The following is a 20,816-nucleotide window of genomic DNA, read 5'->3' as shown; positions in this document are numbered from 1 at the left end:
CTTGGGGAGTGGGGGACAAGGCAATTGGCAATGGATGGCATGGAGGGACTGATCTGATGGCATTGGGGGAGTGGGGGACATGGCAATTGGCAATGGATGGCATGGAGGCATGGCAATAGATGGCATGGAGGGGCTGATGACACTGGGGGAGTGGGGGACATGGCATGGAGGGGCTGATCTGATGGAACTGGGGGAGGTGGGGACATGGCATGGAGGGGCTGATCTGATAGCAGTAGGGGACATCACATGGCAATGGATGGCATGACGGCACTGAGGGAGTGAGGGACATGGCAATGGATGGCATGGAGGGGCTCATGGCACTGGGGGAGTGGAGCTGAAGGCACTGGGGTGGGGGAGAGCAGAAGGCACTGGGGGAACAGAGCTGATGGCACGGGGGGAAGCTGATGGCACTGGGGGATAGTGGAGCTGATGGCACTAGGGGGAACTAATGCATGGGCTGATCGCACGGGGGGAACGAAGGGTGTTGGGGACTGATGGCAGGGGGTCTGATGAGTTTTTATAAAGGAAAACAGTCTATTAATTCATTTTTTCTTATTAGAGTACTTGATTATTTGTAAAAATAATCGATAGAATACTCGATTGCTAAAATAATCATTTGCTGCAGCCCTACATGAGTCTATGCAATGTTGAGAAGGAATCTCCATAGTGTAAACCCCCATTTACATAGCAAGCTAAATCTTTTCTTCAGCTGCTGAGATCTGTAGTAGTGACCCTATCCCAGGGTCTAGTATAGCATTCCTCTTCTGTATAGATCGTGTTAGGATGTTGCAGATACTATTCTCCCTTTTGTGTCGGCAGCATGGTTATTTCGATGACACAACATTTGTTTGTAACATTTTCATACAAATTCAACCATAAAATATCTCTGAACTCAGGAAAGGCAGGATGTGTAGTTCAGAGAAGCATATATATGCTTATGGTATCGCAACTGGGCAGAGCCGCTACATACAGAAAACACCATCTTGTAGTAATTGCGCAAAGACTGATGGACACAGCTCTAGCCAAATTATCAATGAGCTGGTGCTTCTAGTGCCAACTATGTACACACACTGCAGAGCTGGAGAAGCAGGATTATTTTCCTCTTGTCTAGCACTTTAAGGGTTCAAGGCACTTTGCACAATTCTCTTTAACCGCTACCAACTAAAACTAGTGACGTGAAAGTATCTGAATTTATCAAATGCATCAAACGGTTTCACAATATGAAGGCACGCTGGAGTCAGGTCATCACTGGATAAGGACACCCTATTGCTTTGAATAACCCAGCTCCATTCTGCCTCGTCATAAGAAGACCATATGGCACTATTGCATTCCAGGGGAAAAGTGGCAGGTATTTACTGTGTCATGGCAGTTGACTTTATAATTAGGACATGCTTGACTCTTTCCTGTAGACATTTTAAACCCGAAGTATCCCAGGACTTGCACCTGTACATCACCACAGAACTACTGGATGACCTAAGGTTAGCTGAGCAAGCCACATTCTTGTGCTGGTTACGTTCCATAGAACGTCTTGTGTGGAATACAGAACAAAGGAGCATTGTCAAGGGAGATCTTCGATGCTCATGGTTTACCTCGTAGATTCTTGGTTATTTGAATCAGAATTTATCTTTTGTTTAAGGCTCAAAACTGTTTGTCTTTTCTTGTAGCTCTTTTAGTATTTTTTTTGCAGTGCACATTCGATCTATTCCCCTGGAGAGAGGAGGGGGGCTCAGTGTAATTTTTTTCTGCCTGCAGTATTGCATTTCAAGTCTTCTAGAAATTTTCTGTGGCAATCAGAAGAGACCTGCTGAAGTGGTGCTCTCTTACATTTCCACAACATGCAACAACAAAAAAAAATGTAACCATTGTCAAATGTGATTCCAACGTTGGTCACAGAGGACCCCACAAGGTATTTCAGTTTATTTTGAGGTACCCTTCTTTTGTAAGGCTCGAGATCCCAGGAAACGCAACTATTGAGCCAATGAGGTACGGGATGTGGCAAACAAGTCACATCTAGATATAATCCACTAGGAAAGTGACAAGTCATCAGGCAAAATACATGGTGCGCAAAGTGTCTTGGTGAACTTGCACTGCCTTCGCTAAGGCCTGTGGATCTCTTCCATTGCTTTGTCCAGAAATGTGGCTGCCTTCTCCACTGCAAGGGAAGTGGAAAAAAACTGCTAAGAATTTTAGTGGTTAAACGGAAACAATTGTCAGGACTCAGATATGTGGAACATTTCTAGAAGTTGCTGTATGAAATCTGGTTTTATAACACTTCTTGTCCAAGGAAGATGTTTAGCGAGATGTTCCCTTGACATTTAAAGAGCATCTGTCACCACATACCTTCATATCAATCTAAATGAAATGTTAGCTGTGTGCTGGTCCTCAAGTAAAACACTCTTGATCCCATCCTGATTTTTGTCTGAAAATTAACTTGTTGATGCAACAAGGGGGTCGCCATTGCACCTTGGTGCACTAAAAGCAACGCTCCTTACTCCTGGTCTCCCAAACTCCCCCCAGGTATGATTGACAGAGCAAGATGTAGTCATGCCTAGCCCGGTGTTACCATGTGTGTGCTGTTCATCGGGAGCTGTCACATAGGTAGAACAACCCATTGCTTGCCAGGGATGAAGTCATCTGTATTGCGCATGCCTGCACAGTTGCTTTGGGAACTGGTGCATGTGCAGTAGAGATGACTTCAGCCCTGGCAAACAACAGGTCTGCCCTGCCCTGCGCGTGTGCCGATTCGTGAAGCAAGGGTGCACACCGTAACACAGGGCCAGAGACTACATCATTTCCCGGCCCTGTCATTCAAAGCTGCAGGGGTGGGGTGGCCAGGAGTAAGGAGTGTGGCTTTCAGTGCAACAGTGACGCCCTCTAGCGCTGACTAGTTAATTTTATATGAAAAAAAGAAGAATTTGTACAGAATGCGGGCAACAATCAAGATTGGATTAAGAGCGTTTTACTTAGGAGACCAGCGCACATATAAAAATGTATTCAGATTGCTATGAAGGTATGTGGTGACAGGTTCCCTTTAAAGGACCACTCCAGGTAAAAACATTATACTATGTGTTCTTCATAGTGCAGGGCCTGAGAGTTTGGTGCATGACTACTGTTTCTGGTGCACTCTTAATCTAAAAGGACTCATGCACATGTCATGTATTTTTTTGTCTGCATCAGATATGCATTTTTTTGGAGGTCGGATGTGGACTGATTCACTTCAACGGGGCCGCTAAAGATGCGGACAGCACACAGTTTGTCCATTCCGTTGCATTCACAAAAATATAGAACATGTCCTATTCTAGTCCGCCTTACGGACAAGGATAAGAGAGTTCTGCAGACGATACCCTTTTGTTTTTGCAAGACCCACAGGAGTGTCTTGGTGACGTTCTCAGGGGTTCGGGTTAACTGGGAAAAAACTAATCTTATGGTTTTGGATGTGCAGACGAGAGACATTTATACTGGGTATATCAAACAGAATATTTGGGGTTACAAGTAAATAGACAAGTAAGCACCTAATATGTAGATAATATCTTCCCTCTACTGCAAATGGTAATGGATATAGCCCAAATATGGAAGTCTCTTACCCTAGTGGGCAGAATAAATTTACTGAAAATGATGTTGCTCCCCAAATATTTATATTTTTTTCATGGCTCTCCCACTCTAATTCCCACTCTTATTCCCTGTAGTTTTTTCGGTACTCTCCGAGTAGATCCCTTCAGACGATTTTTCTGAGGGGAGTTGTTGTGGACCTTCTTTCTCTTCCCAAGCCTATGATGGTCACTCAAGCTGTGGGACCCTTTTGTTTTAAAGAGGACCTTTCACCTCTACTGACACGCCTGTTTAATAGTTAATTGCATTCCCCATGTAATAACGATTCTGTAGCATCTATTCCTATGACTTTAGGTTGTGCCATTCTTTTATTATTTCTACTAGAAGTTATGAATGAATTGCTATTAGCCTTCACTAAGGGTACAGAGGGATGGTAACCAGTTGGGGGAGTGTACCTGCACAGACTGACTCTATCCAATCAGTGCTGCCATTGTCAGACTGTGCAGGTACACACCCCCAACTGGTTACCTCCCCTCGGTACCCTTACTGCAGACTGCTAGCTATTCATTCATAGCATCTAGTAGAAATAATAAAGTAATAGCACAACATAGAGCCATAAGAATAGATGCTCCAGAATTATTATTATATGGGGAATGCAATTAGCTATTAAAACAGGCATGTCAGGCGTGGTGAAAGGTCCTCTTTATACTAGTCCCAGAGGAGGCATTATGATGGTCTTCACGCTTGGCTCAATCCCCGACTTCCCCATTTTGTGCGGTTCCCTAATTTGCAAATTTGGAGGAGACATGGTACTACTACTCTTGCACATATCATAGATGTGTGGTCCCTTTGTTCCTTTCAATACTTAAAGACTACTTATAATTTTGCCAGTACTGAGCTTTATAACTACCATCAATTGAAGCATGCGCACAGATGGGGGGAGGGGGGGGGGGGGTCTTGATTTCTCTCTCACCACTCCAGTTACAGAAGGTGAGTAAAAAAGACCTAGGGAAACCATTGCCTGCCTGTTACGAATTTATAGTCCAGAGTTTTGTACCCCTGCGAGATAAAATGCTACAGAAAATGGCAACGGGGAATTCTGGATTCGGATGATGATGATTGTAAAGCTCTCTTGACTGCTTCAGGTCCCCCACTGATTAGTGCTAGGGAAAATTGATGTAAGTTAAATTCACACACAGGATCTACTATACCCCTCATAAACTTTATGTTATGGGTGCGTCACCCTCGGCTGAGAGCCTCAGATATGGCATGATACTGCAGATGTTTTGGGAATATACAGTCTTGCAGGCGTATTGGAGAGAAGTACTGGGGTTTATGGAGACTTATCTGAGCATGCTGAACATATTAGACCCTTAAGTGTGCCTCTTTGGGCTAATTGATGACCTTCCTATTACTGTGGCTTTGCGCACTTTATTTAAACTATTACTATTTTATGCTAAAAAAATGATCTTGTATAATTGGAAACATCCGAAGAGACCTACAAAAACAGTCTTGCTTAGAGAGGTGAATATGGTACTCCCACTATATATGCTTACCTATTTGTCCTGATAAATTTGAAAAGGTCCGGGGACCTTGGTTAAGGATTTCTCCCACTGGCCTGGTACCTTTAGCTCCCCAACTTCTTTTCCCTTAGGGTCCATTCACACGTCCGCAAATGGGTCCACATCCGTTCTGCAATATCAGGAACGGGTGCAGACCCATTCATTTTCTACAGGGCTGGAAGGGATGCGGAAAGCACACTATGTGCTCTCCGCATCTGCATTACCGGAGCGCAGCCCCGAACTTCCGGGACGCGGCTCTGCAAAAAAACACAACATCTCCTATACTTGTCCGCAATTGCGGACAAGAATAGGCAGTTCTATGGGGGGTGCTGGCCGGGTGTATTGTGGATCCGCAATACACTACGGACATGTGAATGGACCCTAAGACAGTTGCACTTCCTTAGCCCTGCTCACCCCTTCTCTCCCTGCTTTTCCGTTATTTTATTTTCATTGTTGTTAGGGTATTCTTCTATGCTATATTACTGTTGGTGGCGGCTGGGCTCTCTGTTGATGTAGACCATACGCAAGTAACCTCATTACTTTGATGCCCATGCACGCAATGTTTGGTTAATGTTTGGGCTGAGTTAAAGAAACAGTGTTTATACATTTGGTAGCCAAATGTCATACTATCTGTGATTGTATATGTGACATGGCTGTGCTTTGTGCATGTCCTGTATACTGTATTTTTTTCATACCATTTCTTTGAATAAACATTCCTTTTTTAACCCCTTAAGGACCCTGAGATTTTCCATTTTTGCGTTTTTTCATTCCCCGCCTTCCCATAGTCCTAACTTTTTAATTTTTCTATTCACATAGCCTTATGAGGGCTTATTTTTAGCGGGACAAGTTGTACTTTCTAATGGCACCATTTACGGTTGCATACCATGTAGTAGGAAGCGGGGAAAGAAATTCCAAATGGGGTAGAATTGGGGAAAAACACAATTCTGATAAAGGCTTTTATTTTTATATTTTTTACACTGTACACTATGCGGTAAAATTGACCTGTTATCTTTATTCTGCAGGTCAGTACGATTACAACGATACCACACTTTGTATAATTTTTCTTGCGTTTTAATACTGGAATTTTTTTTTAAACCTTTGAGGAAAAAAAACTAAATTGTTTATAACCATATTCTGACCCCTATAACTTTTTTGTAGTTATGTGTATGGGGCTGTGTGTGGGCTAATTTTTTGTGTGACTATCTGTTCTTTTCAGTGATACCAATTTGAAGAGTGTGCGACTTTTTGCTCACTTTTTATAAAAAAAAAATTATTGGGTAGTTGAAGTGACAAAAAATGGCAAATTGGCTGCTTCAATTTTTTTTCCCGTTACGCCATTTGCCATATGCCATTAATATTGTTATATTTTAATTGTATGGGCAATTTTCGCACGCAATGATGCCCATGATGTTTACGGTATTTTTTTTATTGGTTTGGTTTATTGGTTTAGTATTTTTATTTTAAGGAAAGGGGGTGATTTGAACTTTTAATTTTTTTTATATTTGTAAAAACTTTTTTTCCCCACTTTTTTTAAGTCACCTTGGGTGACAATAACTGGCAATCATTAGATTGCCCACTGTGTTCATTGATGGCTACATAGACATCATTGAACTCTTCATTCATACCAATACAATGCTGCCACCTAGTGGCCTGTATTGGTATATTCCTGAAATAGGCTTCGGGCTATTTCAGTAATGTAACAGGTTCCCCGATCTCAGTCAGAGAACGCTGTTACCGAACCGGAAGCGTGCGACTTACGCTTATGGACTGCGAAAATGCCGTGGTCACATTCGACCACGGCATCTGAAGGGTAAAATGTATGCGATCAGCCTTATGGCTGATCTCATACATGTACGGTGGGTCTCTGCTATTTAAAATAGCATAAACCCGTGGGCTATGGCGCCCTCTGCACGTACGAGCGGGCGCCATCTTTAGGGACCGGACTTCCGCCATACATATACGGCGGAGGTCCTTAAGGGGTTAAGTAGTAAAACTGTACTAGCCCATTTTAAATGCTCTCACACTATTAGGTTAAGTTCAGTTGCGGAGCGAAAAATCCATAGTGGAACCCATAGTGAAGTCGGGCTTTCGTGGAAATTGTGCTGCAGATTTCACTGAATACAATGGGTTGAATCCACAGCTTTTCTGCAAAATAAAATCTCACAAGGGATAGAGCACAATGCTACAGTATGCCCTAAATTAGGCAGACTTTTTTTCCACTGTGCGAGTGGGATTTTTAAGAATTATTTTACGATTTTCATTTAACTGGCAAGGAAAATTTATTAATGTGACTAGGAGGGAATGGATTTGTATGCTTTTAATATCAAAGATATATTATTTCTCCACCTGAGCTTAAAAAAGTAAATGCCAAACACATACCTGTCATGTTCTTTGTCTACAAGGTGATATCGTGCTCTGAATGCAACCAGTCGAGCATAATATGCAGGAGCTGGGATAGATACAGACCGTGTACAGCGCACATATGTGTGACACAGCTGGTACGTGAGGATCTGCAACTCATCGGCTGTAAAACGGTTGTCATCCCAAAGAACATAGTAATGAGAGGGGCGGCTGGTGCCCTGCAGAGAGGAAAAGACAGCAAGTCAACAAAATTCATGATTCAAATAGTAACTCTATGTATAGGTTTTGACATCTATAGCAGCAGATTTGCTGTGCAGAATCTACACTGCAAATCTGCAGCAAACCCACCACATCAGAACTTGCCCTAATAATAGAAGTGCAGTTTTATTTAGTTTAAATTTCTATGTGAACAGATTTTCCACTCACAAAATCTGGATGTAAAATCTACGGCATATCTGATACATCTGAACATTCACCTAAGGCCTCTATAAGCGAACACTACTGCAGTTTACGGATCCTTAAAGGGGTTATCCAAGTTATATATATTTCTTACAATGTGCCTCATAATATACCACAATACTTTTGTGTGTATATATATATATATATATATATATATATATATATATATATATATATGAAAATGGGAATTCACACAGTGTTAAATAGTGTGAACAAGGATTTACAATTCACCTTGTCATTTTCTGACACGGAGATACAATTCCTGGATACCACAGTTCGGTTACTAGATGGCAAGTTGGATACCTCTTTGTATACTAAATCTACGGAACAATCTACTAAATCTACGGAACAATCTACTAAATAACTTTTTACGGTATGAAGGCAAACATCCTAGAAAAATGCTAAAACATCTCCCTTTTTCCCCAGTATCTCAGGGCCAAACGTATTGTCTCTGATCCTTTGGATCTTGATGGTACTCTAGACATTATGACTGATACATTTTTACAAAGAGGTTATCCACATGGCCTATTGCAAACACAGTGCAAGGAGGTTCGTGCGATGGACAGGGGAACTACCTTGATTAGGAATGCACCAAAAAATGTGCAAAGAAGAATTCATTTTATTTCTACATATTCTATGCACAGCTTAGCGCTTCAACGTATTATTATACGTCATTGGGGTACTCTTCGTGGTTGCCTGGGTAGGATACCTGAATTTTTAGCACCACCACTCTTCTCATACCGCAGATCCAGGAATCTGCGAGATCAACTTGTCTGTGCTGATATAGGCCCAAAAGCTAAATTGACACAAAGTTCTTTGACACAGCGTAGCATGGGCAGTTTCCCAAGCTTATGCTGTGTCAATTGTCAACACATCTGCAAAGGCAGCTCTTTTGTATATCCTACAAAAGGGTTGTCTTTTTCCATACAGTATTATCTCACATGCAACTCTAACTTTGTTGTATATGTTTTAATATGTCCTTGCAAACTTTTATATGTTGGTGAGACCTCCACTGACCTCAAGACTCAACTTAACAATCACCGATATACGATTCGAAAAAAGCGCTCTGATCTACCTGTATCTAAACACTTCTCGGATATGGGGCACACTGAACGTGATCTTCAATGTTGGATCATTGGTCATGTCCCCTAACCAAGGAGAGGTGGTAATCGACTGCTTCGTTTGAAAAAAAGAGAGATGTATTGGATTAATACTCTAAATTGCCTTAAACCATATGGGCTTAATATTGAATATAACCCGTGGAGTGTGGTTTGATCGGTGGGCTTGCCCGTACCCTGTGTGGCTTCTGTTCCATTCTCTTCCTATGTAATAGTTAGATGTAGTTGGAACACGTACACTACTGAATTGTGTCTGTATAGATAAGTAATTGGTTTTATCTCTTCTTTTTTCCAGTATTTATGGACTATGATGCAGGAGAACTGGGAGAAGAGGATTGTGCATACCCAGCAATTAGACCCTTTGCTTCATATATCTTTAGTGCTATGTTTTGTTTTATGTGCGGCTAAGGTGGACTTGACGCGCGTATATGTGCTATATATTTTTGTAGGAGATCCCTTAGTCTGACTGCGATAGACTGGAGCCATTTAGTGCACTCGTGTAGTGTGTGCGGCACTATTGTGCTGAACACGTTTATTTGATGTGCCTTTATGGATGAGGTTTTACCTCTCTGCAGAGGCGTGACCTCTTCTGTATGTGGTGTACTGGTCTGCAGTCATAATGTAGCCGTATGAGTTCCGTATTGGCTCTTAGTAAGTGGGCAGCTCGCCAGATTCCAACATGGCGATGTGGGCCTATGGTGTTTTCACGCGCATGCGTACATCACCACCTGGATACCGCACTGAAGATGTCCGGAACGGGAATGTAGTGCGCAGACGCTGAGTGGTGCTGTGCGTCACCTCCTGTTTCTGTACACTTATGTTGCCTCATGCAGTGAAGTGCGCAGACGCCTTGCGCTGTTGTACATCACTTCCTGTTTTTACACACTGGTTTGCACCTGTTGGGTATGATTACATGTCTTCCTCTTCCTTGTTCTCCGCCCCTTAATTATGGTTTTATTTTGGTGTATCAACACAGCTGATCACCATTATGCACTTTTGCACTTTATCATTTGTATATTGATTACATTTTGTATATTATGCTACACTGTCTTATTGCCACATATCTCCTTTTTTAGATAACTTATATTTGTGTGATGACAATCACAGTTTTTATTATTATAGGTATATGTTGATTGATTAATTATGTAATTTAGGCTACTTTCACACTTGCGTTCGGAGCGGATCCGTCTGGTACCTGCACAGACGGATCCGCACCTATAATGCAAATGCTTAGATCCGTTCAGAACGGATCCGTTTGCATTACCATGAACATGGTAATGCAAACGGATCCGTTTTGACTTTACATTGAAAGTCAATGGGGGACGGATCCGTTTGAAAATTGAGCCATATAGTGTCAAATTCAAACGGATCCGTCCCCATTGACTTCCATTGTAAGTCTGGACGGATCCGTTTGCCTCCGCACGGCCAGGCGGACACCCGAACGCTGCAAGCAGCGTTCAGGTGTCTGCCTGCTGAGCGGAGCCCAAATGCTGCCAGACTGATGCATTCTGAGCGGATCCGCATCTACTCAGAATGCATTAGAGCTGGACGGATCCGTTCAGGGCCGCTTGTGAGAGCCTTCAAATGGAACTCACAAGCGGAGCCCCGAACGCAAATGTGAAAGTAGCCTAATTATACACTGCTATTTTGTAATTTGATGTATATATATCACTGTGTACCACTGTTCTTTGCTTGACAAAGGCTCTATTGTTGAGCAGAAACGTTGCCATTTTGCCTCATAGGTCAATAAAACTATGGTTGTTTTTGGAGTGCTGTCCCATTTTCGTCATTTTATATATATATATATATATATATATACACACACATACATACACACACACACTCAATCTATATATAAGTATATGGAGATATATATTTACCGAACGATATCTCTATATACATATATATACCATATCTATCTATATATATATATATATATATATATATATATATATTTATTTATTAAGAAAAAAATGGCAGCACAGACAATGAGCTGGTGCAATGCAATGCAATGGGAATAAGCAATTACCCACTACACAAAATACAAAAAAGGGCAGCACTCCATGGTAAAAAATGTGGTGAAGGTTTTTAATTTTTTACCATAAAGTGCTGCCCTTTTTTGTAATATATATATATACACAGGTGAAAAAGTAGAATATCATGCAAAAGTTCATTTATTTCAGTAATGCAACTTAAAAGGCGTTCCATTAATGTAACTTAAAATTAGAATTTTGTGAAAAGGTTCACTATTCTAGGCTCAAAGTGTCACACTCTAGTCAGCTAATTAATCCATACCTCTGAGCAAAGGGTACCTGAGATTGTGAGCCATAATCATCCAAATTATACCAAATAAAGGCTTGAAGTATCTCACTTTGCATGTAATGAGTCTATCTCATGTGTTAGTTTCACCTTTTAAGTTGCATTACTGAAATAAATGAACTTTGCACGGTATCCAAATTTTTCGAGTTTCACCTGTATATAGTATATATAGATATATATGTATATAGAGATATAGATCGATCTGCAATGTGACAGGAAGATCTTCTGCCTCTGTGAGCTAGGAGATGATGATGTGACTGTGTTTGTATATATGGTTAGGTTGTGCAGGGCGGGCAAGGGCAGATTATTCACACCCACAAATATTCATGAGGGAGAGCTCAGACATTGTTGTTACACGCCCCCTCAGTAATTGTACAATTTAGGATAACAGTACAACAGCTCTATTGTTCTCCTGATGGTTCCAAATAAAGAAGCCACAGAAGAGCATTACATTGATTAGAGTAAGCCTCTATTACAACAGGTGATTTCCGGGCCAATCTTCACTAACGAGCGTTCGCAGGGGGTACTGAGCCCCTGTTCTCGTGATGGGTGGGTATGGCTTGTACCAACCAGAAAACCCCTTTAAACATACAAATATTCAGAGCTTTCCTGCATTTAGACACATGTAGACTTATGTATTCAGGACTTTTATCACCATAAGGGCTCATGCACACGGCCGTGTTTCACGGCAGTGAGCGGTCCGTGGAACCACGGGCTGGATTCCTGCTGAGAGCAGGAGTGCACGGCGTCATTGGTTGCTATGATGCCGTGCGCTCCCTGCTGCCGCTGCAATACAGTAATACACTGGTATGATCTATACCAGTGTATTACTGTATTGCGGCGGCAGCAGGGAGCGCACGGCGTCATAGCAACCAATGACGCCGTGCACTCCTGCTCTCAGCAGGAATCCAGCCCGTGGTTACACGGACCGCTCACGGCCGTGTGCATTCGGTCTATTAACTGTAATAGTATTCAAGTATCATTAGTTTGCTGAAGTTAACCTGTGTCCACAAATCTTTTACAGCAAGTTACCTGGATACCCGCATGACTGCACAGATAGAAATCAAATTCGAACGGATGCGTGATGTTGGTATCAACAGTTGTCCCGGCTGGAATGTTACCACTTTTTCCAATCTATACACACACACAAAAAAAAAAAAAACTATTAAAAAAACATACTATACCATATATATGTATATTTTGACAATAATAGTACCATTATCGATTGATATGTTATTCCAAATGGATCAATCCATTTATAACATGCATATCGTTGAGCAGTGCTTATGTATACACTAGATATAAACACCCTGCCAATAGTGTTCAGCAAAGGAGCAGGGGCATCTAAAGTAATATATTCCATAAACATTGAACACCACGCACCCGCTCACTGCGATCAGCACAAAACAGGCGCGTGTGGTGCCGCTTCTGGACTACAATGTAAGTGATGCCTGGCTGGTAATCCTTCTCCAGTTTGATACATGCATCCCTGATAGCCAGCAGCTCATAATGCAAAATCTGAAAATAAAAAGAAATTGCATTCATATGGAAGAGTTCATATGGAACTCAGGGAAAATATTTAAGCCATGTATGGTCATATAATTACCTGAGGGAGCTGTCCCTCTGGCACCCCATCTCGATAGAAGATAATCCTAGTGGGTTTAAAACGTGTAGATTTGTAAAACTGGATGAGAAGTTCCCTAACCATGTATGAAAGGTCCTCAATGATCTCCTGCCGAGGACGCTGAACCCTTACTGTTGCACAGTATCTGCTTGGATGAGCATCCATACTTCCTACAACCTGTATTCAAAAAAAAAAAAAAAAGAAAGAAAAAGGAACAAATGGTAGTTTCTTCTTTGCATATATCAGATTACCCACCATTCAGATATATATATATTGCTTAGTTTCTAACCGCTGTGATCGAGGGTTTCTTTCCATCACCAGCTGGTGGGTGTGTAACGTCTGCTCCAAGGAAAATGACTGGCTGCTGGAAGACCGCAGAGCTGTCACAAGGCAAAAAGAAGAAACTTAATTATGCGTATTCAAAAAGACAAGATATTGCACTCTACAGCTGATAGACAAACCCATCAGTGGGTCACTACATCTGTCCTTCCTTACACACCAATTTAAAAAAAAGGTAGTAAATCTATGAAAAACTCAGTGACCAAAAATGTTGGTAAAGTAGTGAAGACATAAAGTAAAGGTAAAATAATCTCACTTTATGGCTCAGGGAAGTGTTTATCTGCAAGGTAATCCTCATTAGAATAGTAAGTGGAAGACAGCTATATTGTTCTCTTGATATACATAAATAAACATTCAGACTGAGGAGCAGTGTATTGATAAGTATAATGTGAGAAGTCCTGACCAGCATCAAAAATATATATCACTGTAGTACGGAACGCTATAGGAATTAGATAAAACTAATACTTTATTGATTTTACAAAAAATATATGTGAGGAAAGGAAACCTACTGACTATATATAAAATTCTAAGTGACCAAATCTATCCATGGATCCTGAGACGGGTCGAGATGACACATGAAAAACCGCAATCGACGATGCCGCTCAGGTGTGGATAAGGTCACTAAGAAGTCCACTTCTGGTGCACTACTAATGGCTGCTCCACCACGCCTGCCGGCCGTAGTGATCTCACAGAACCAAAAGTGTGTACCGTGGCACGGACGAGGTGCTCGGCTCAGTCATCCAGCTTAAAAGGCCCTGGACTAAATTAAGAAACTAATTAATTGATAAACATCTACCCATTGGATCCGACCTGAAGGTGAGGTGATTACCTCAGACAGCTCCAGGTGGGGACAAGTGTGGGCTGGCAGCAGGGCTGTGGGCAAGTGAGCGCTTCCATTGTGGAAGAGTTCATCTCTGCATATTCAACTGTATTTCCTTCCTCAGGATGGCGATATAGCCGCATGGAAGTAAATATTTGTGTTTATTATTTTTCCTTAGCAGCATGCTGTTGGGCCACTATGGGGTGGTGTGATTATTTATAACTGGAGGGAGCACTATCGAGACATTGGGAATGCTAAAAAGGGGCATTTTTGTACTGAAACACATTATAAGGGGGGGGGGGGCACTATGGGGCCATTAGCTTTACTGAGACTAATAAATAGGGGCAATTTTTCTACTGGCACACATTATAATAGGGAATTATTGGGACATTCATTCTACTAGTGGCACTAAAAGTTTTTTTTTTTATACTTGCACGTGTTATAAGGGGCCATTTTTTGTACTGGCACAAATAAGGGAGCATTGTTGTGCTGGCACAAATAAGGGGCATTTTTTTGTACGGGCACTTGTTATAAGGGGGCATTTTTTCTACAGGTACACATTATAAGGGGGCATTTTTTTCTATTGGCACACATAAGAGGGTATTATTTCTACTGGCACACATAAGGGGAATTATTATTACGGAGGGCATCATGGTGGGCTTTATTACTCCTGGCGGAATATGGGAAACATGATTACTAATATGTGCACTATGGGGGCATCATCACTGTTAACAGTAAAGGCACTCTGGCAGAGAATTATTTTCATTGGTGGGACATTTGGGAGTACTATTACTGTGGGGGCACTCTGGCACAGTATCAGTTAAGCACAATTATTTTTGGCGGACACCATTAGTGTCAAAGCCATTATTTGCTGGGCGGAGTTATTTTTTTTTAACACTATGTTCCAATTGTTGAAGGGAGCATTATTTGTGTGTTACTAGTATTTTCAGGGGGATTATCTGTTTCTGCAGTATAGTATTGGGGTCGGCAGGATGGGGTACTGAAGGTGACAGGGAGATGGAAAAGTAGGAAACTAAGATGTCTGTGTGTCAAACTCTGCAGAGATAAGAGATGGCTGAAAGCAATCATCATGGCGGTCAGGTCCAAATGGAGAAGATGAGGAAAGAGAAAGTCTATATCACTGGATGTAAGAGGAATGTGGCACTGTATTATCCTGTATGTTTTATTGCCTTGTATAATGTTTTTCCAAGTATGTCTTTAATAGTAGGGCCATAGGGAGAGGGGTTAGGTTGAACATTTGGCATGGAAGGGGAACCATTTCAATTTTCGCCTCAGGCAGCAGAAGGTCTAGGTGCACCCCTGCTGACCAACCACATTAATGGCACAGCACAGGGGAGGTGTGGTGCTCTAATTAATGCACCATTCCTCTATCCTCCTTGGTCTGACTGATGGTCCATGAGTGTTAAGTGAGACCCTTTAAAATGTTAAATGTCCTGACAAAGAGGAAGTTAAAAACTGTGGATAGGAACTGGTATACATTAACCAACATCAAAAACTTTTATCTAAAAAATCATATTACAAAAATGTTTCAGAACTCGCCATGGAGTCTTACCCTATAATTAATTTCTTGCAAAGTAAACAATGAGAAACAAAACCTGTTAACTGTTACACTAACATTAAAACTCAGTAAACAAAATGTAAGCCAGGTGTCAGCAATCTTTGGCACTCCAGCTGTTGTGAAACTACAACTCCCAGTGCCGTAAGATGCTGACCCCTGGATTATGTTTACTGAGTTTTAATGTTAGATAGTGTAACAGTTAACAGGTGCTAAAAAAACTCAGTGATCGAAGGAACTACAAGATTCACATAGAGGGCTCAGATCCCAGGATTTAGTTGTCTTAACAAGCCCAGAAACCTTTGTAAAAAAAAAAATCATTCACTATAAAGTGTGTAAGAACATGTGCAATGAACATTTAGCTATACAGGTTCCTGGGGGAGGTCATGACAACCACTGCCTAGTATGTAAGCAGGGTGCAAGCCTGCAAGAAAACGCCTGTGGATCCTTCAATCGTCAGGGACTATGCGGGTGAGACTTCAGGACTATGTTAGGTAAACCAATAAAACAGTGGTGGCGAACCTATGGCATGGGTGCCAGAGGTGGCACTCAGATCCCTCGCTGTGGGCACCCATGCTTTGGAAAATGTCTAAGGTGTACCAATATGCCTTAGACTTTTCCTGCCATTCATCAGCGCAGGGCGCATTGAATGCAGGCAGCTATTATAGCTAAATGATAAAGTACATGAAAGATATACTATATTGGACTGTAGTATTCAGGTAAAATTGCTGTGTTTGCACTTTGCGATAAATAAGTGGGTTTTTGGTTGCAGTTTGGGCACTTAGTCTCTTAAAGGTTCGCCATCACTGCAATAGAACGATATATGTATTTATTAGCTTTTGCATGGAGTATCACTGTAGCATCCAACATAAGGACAGGTTCGGCAAAGACAAAACATACCGTTGATGAGGCACTAATATGTTGTTGATTCCACCTAGTTTGACATTGATCTTTAGGCACAAATTGCTTAGGGTCTGTGGGGAGGTCTTCACAACATTTTTCACCTGGACACACTGAGTGGCCATGCCAAGAAGAGTGTCACCAACACGCTTCACTTCAGCTAGAAATGAAGATATTGTTAACAACTTTACCTAAAAACTGTTTAGTAATAGAAAAATGGACAGTATACATTTTAGACAGATTATTATTTATAAGGGTTTTCTGAGCATTTAATACTGATCACCTATCCTCTGGATAGGTGATCAGTATCTGTTCAGTGGGGGTCCGACACCCAGGACCCCCACCAATTAGCTGTTTGAGAAGGCAGTGGCACTGTATGGTGGCTCTGCTTGGTATTGCAGCCCATTCACTAATGTATGGTGGCTGTGCTTGGTATCGCAGCCCATTCACTACTGTATGGTGGCTGTGCTTGGTATCGCAGCCCATTCACTATTGTATGGTTGCTGTACTTGGTATCGCAGCCCTTTCACTATTGTATGGTGGCTGTGCTTGGTATCGCAGCCCATTCACTATTGTATGGTGGCTGTGCTTGGTATCGCAGCCCATTCACTACTGTATGGTGGCTGTGCTTGGTATCACAGCCCTTTCACTATTGTATGGTGGCTGTGCTTGGTATCGCAGCCCTTTCACTACTGTATGGTGGCTGTGCTTGGTATCGCAGCCCATTCACTATTGTATGGTGGCTGTGCTTGGTATAGCAGCCCATTCACTATTGTATGGTGGCTGTGCTTGGTATCGCAGCCCTTTCACTATTGTATGGTGGCTGTGCTTGGTATCGCAGCCCTTTCACTACTGTATGGTGGCTGTGCTTGGTATCGCAGCCCTTTCACTACTGTATGGTGGCTGTGCTTGGTATCGCAGCCCATTCACTATTGTATGGTGGCTGTGCTTGGTATCGCAGCCCATTCACTATTGTATGGTGGCTGTGCTTGGTATCGCAGCCCTTTCACTATTGTATGGTGGCTGTGCTTGGTATCGCAGCCCTTTCACTACTGTATGGTGGCTGTGCTTGGTATCGCAGCCCTTTCACTACTGTATGGTGGCTGTGCTTGGTATCGCAGCCCATTCACTATTGTATGGTGGCTGTGCTTGGTATCGCAGCCCATTCACTATTGTATGGTGGCTGTGCTTGCTATCAAAGCCCATTCACTATTGTATGGTGGCTGTGCTTGGTATAGCAGCCCATTCACTATTGTATGGTGGCTGTGCTTGGTATCGCAGCCCTTTCACTACTGTATGGTGGATTTGCATGGTATCGCAGCCCATTTACTTCTATGTGGCTGAGCTGCACCAAGGCCATGTAACCAATAAACGTGTCGTCACAGGCCTAAGAAAATCTGAGAGAAGGCCATGGTGCTACTGAGAGCGCCGCAGTGTTTTCAAACAGCTGAATGGTGGGTGTCCGACCCCCACTGATCAGTATAAAACTACCAGAAATTCCCTTTAATGCCATTTCCAACAGTTTAAACAAATAAAAATAGTTACAAGCGCACACAAAAATAACAAACTCCAACCAATAAATACAATAAAAGAGTACATTTTGTAGCGACAGAACATTGTTGATGCCCTTCATTTATTTCAAAATTCATTTTTTGACCTCTACAATTACTGTCTGTAGGACATGTACAGGTCTTTATTCTTACCATAAACTGGTGTTTTTCCCGGCAGTATAACAATTATAAGTTGGAGCCCAGAATATGTGTTTTTGAGGTGTCTAAACATCGGCTCCACACTGTCCGTGCCTTGTGCGTATTTACAGAAGCATGGTTGACCCTGGATGGGCATCCCAGCATCCTTTGAGATCTTCCTTAGCTGGTCTGTGAAATTCCTGAAACGTTTTAGTAACAAAAAAATATATACATTAGGTGATTAATATTCAACATCAGAAAACAATAGTTGTGGTGGAGTTATCTAATTTTGTGAAGGAGGATCATAGACCAAAGTTGGACAAAACAACAAGAAAATTGACCTCATTAACTGTATTTTGCCCACTGCCTTTCATGCCTACTACTGGGCGCTGTCAATACCAGCATCCAGCTACCATGCAGCAGGGAAGAGTGAGCACACAGTGCCTGTTATATACTTCTACTTCTTCATCTTGCTCCGCATCCCATGACTGAAAGAAAACCGCAGCATGCTGCGGTTTGCTCTCCGGTATGAGAACGCAACCAAACGGAACGGAATGCATTTTGGAGCTTTTCGTTCTGTTCCGTTACGTTTTGTCCCCATTGACAATGAATGAGGATAGAACGGAAACGCTATTGTTAAAGTAGCCTATACTAATGCAGATAAAGGCCACTGCAACTGATACCACTGAAGGAGGGAAATGCAGTGGCTAAGGTGAAAACTACTGAACGTAGTAAAGGTGTTGTGACTACTATTTATTGGGGGTGTCCTGCAACTACTACTGAAGGAGAGGGTTGCTGTAACTATAGCGATTACTGCTAAAGGGGGAAAAATTGCGTCCAGAATCCTAGTGCTAATTCTGCACGTACTATACCTATAACACTGAATCCATTCCAAACTCCTTTCAGTTCACTTAGGATGCTGATATGAAAACATAGCATGCTCTGGGTATAGATAGACTTTTTCCCATAGGCATCACTATTAGACTTGAAAAATACCATAAAACACAGATGTCTAAGGCTACTTTCATACTGGCGTTTCTGGGTCCGCCTGTGAGATCCGTTTCAGGGCTCTCACAAGCGGCCCAAAGCGGATCGGTTTAGCCCCAATGCATTCAGAATGGATAAGGATCCGTTCAGAATGCATCAGTTTGCCTCCGTTCAGCCTCCATTCCGCTCTGGAGGCGGACACCAAAACCCTGCTTGCAGCGTTTTGATGTCCGCCTGACGATGCGGAGCCAAACGGATCTGTCCTGACTTACAATGTAAGTCAATGGGGACAGATCCGTTTTCACTGACACAATATGGTGCAATTGAAAACGGATCTGCCTCCCATTGACTTTCAATGTAAGTCAAAACGGATCCGTTTGCATTATAATGAACAAAAATAAAATAAAAAATGTTGTGTTTTTTTTGTTCATGGTAATGCAAACGGATCTGTTCTGAACCGATGCAAGCGTTTGCGTTATAGGTGCGGATCTGTCTGTGCAGATACCAGACGGATCCGTACCTAACGCAGGTGTGAAAGTAGCCTAAAATGATTCAATATAAAGAAAAAAAACATCTAAAACCACATGTAGAAATGCACCATTAGAATACTTAGGGAACAGCCAGAGTCAGGTTTCTTGATGCAGTTTCAGAAGCCAAAATCAGGAGTGAATTAAAAAAAGAAGTTGTATCTGCCCTTTAGGCCCCTTTCACACGAGCGTGACTCGCACCATTTTGCAAGCAAGTTCAGTCAGCTTTGTCTGCCATTGCGTTCAGTTTTTTCTGCGCGGGTGCAAATGCATTTTGATGCGTTTTTTCACACGCGTGATAAAAAAACTGAAGGTTTACAAACAACATCTCTTAGCAACCATCAGTGAAAAAAAGCATTGTATCCAGACTTGCTTCCGGATGCAATGCGCTTTTCACTGAAGCCCCATTCACTTCTATGGGGCCAGGGCTGTGTGAAAAACACAGAATATAGAACATGCTGCGTTTTTCATGCAACGCAGAACTGATGCGTGGAAAAAAAAAACGCTCATGTACACAGACCCATTGAAATGAATGGGTCCGGATTCAGTGCTGGTCCTATGCGTTCACATCACGCATTGCACCAGCGCGGAAAACTCACTTGTGTGAAAGGGGCCTTATACTTTCTTTCCGTTTGTGATCCACTCTGGATTTCATGGGTTTTTAGGGTTCCAAAGAGCTTTAAGTGACTACACTTACTTTAGCACTTCCTCTCTGCACTGCTTCTGCGGAGCAAAGCAAGCGATAGCCCAAACTTTAATTTCAATGCCGTTGTAGAACTGCTTTCCTCTCATGTCCCACACACCTTGGTTTGGTGTTGCAATTGCTCTATTCTAGGAAAACAAAATACATATTAAAAGGGGTATTATGTTTGTTTCCTTTTGTGTGTGTGTGTGTGTGGGGGGGGGGGGGGGTTCTATGTATTTATTGATTTGATTCATTGAATAAGAATCCATATAATTTTCTAACATACATATATTGTTGTCTAA

The 20,816-nt window shown here is 42.1% G+C and overlaps 1 protein-coding gene across 1 annotated transcript in view; it reads right to left on the bottom strand.

Moving 5' to 3' along the window:
• Positions 1-366: 366 nt before the first annotated feature.
• The window catches only part of LOC122932952 (protein argonaute-1), a 94,776-nt gene continuing 74,326 nt past the window's right edge, over positions 367-20,816 (bottom strand). The window contains exons 11-19 of the mRNA XM_044287644.1: positions 20,527-20,660; positions 18,331-18,515; positions 16,628-16,787; positions 13,282-13,372; positions 12,975-13,169; positions 12,752-12,886; positions 12,401-12,502; positions 7,491-7,690; positions 367-2,152 (exon numbers count right to left, since the gene is read on the bottom strand). Of these exons, the coding sequence (XP_044143579.1) occupies positions 2,044-2,152; positions 7,491-7,690; positions 12,401-12,502; positions 12,752-12,886; positions 12,975-13,169; positions 13,282-13,372; positions 16,628-16,787; positions 18,331-18,515; positions 20,527-20,660 (1,311 nt within the window). The 3' untranslated portion in view covers positions 367-2,043. The remainder of the gene's footprint in view (positions 2,153-7,490; positions 7,691-12,400; positions 12,503-12,751; positions 12,887-12,974; positions 13,170-13,281; positions 13,373-16,627; positions 16,788-18,330; positions 18,516-20,526; positions 20,661-20,816) is intronic.

This window comes from Bufo gargarizans, chromosome 3, assembly GCF_014858855.1.
Source record: "Bufo gargarizans isolate SCDJY-AF-19 chromosome 3, ASM1485885v1, whole genome shotgun sequence".
Classification (NCBI taxonomy): Eukaryota; Metazoa; Chordata; class Amphibia; order Anura; family Bufonidae; genus Bufo; species Bufo gargarizans.
This window is presented reverse-complemented; position numbering and strand designations above follow the sequence as displayed.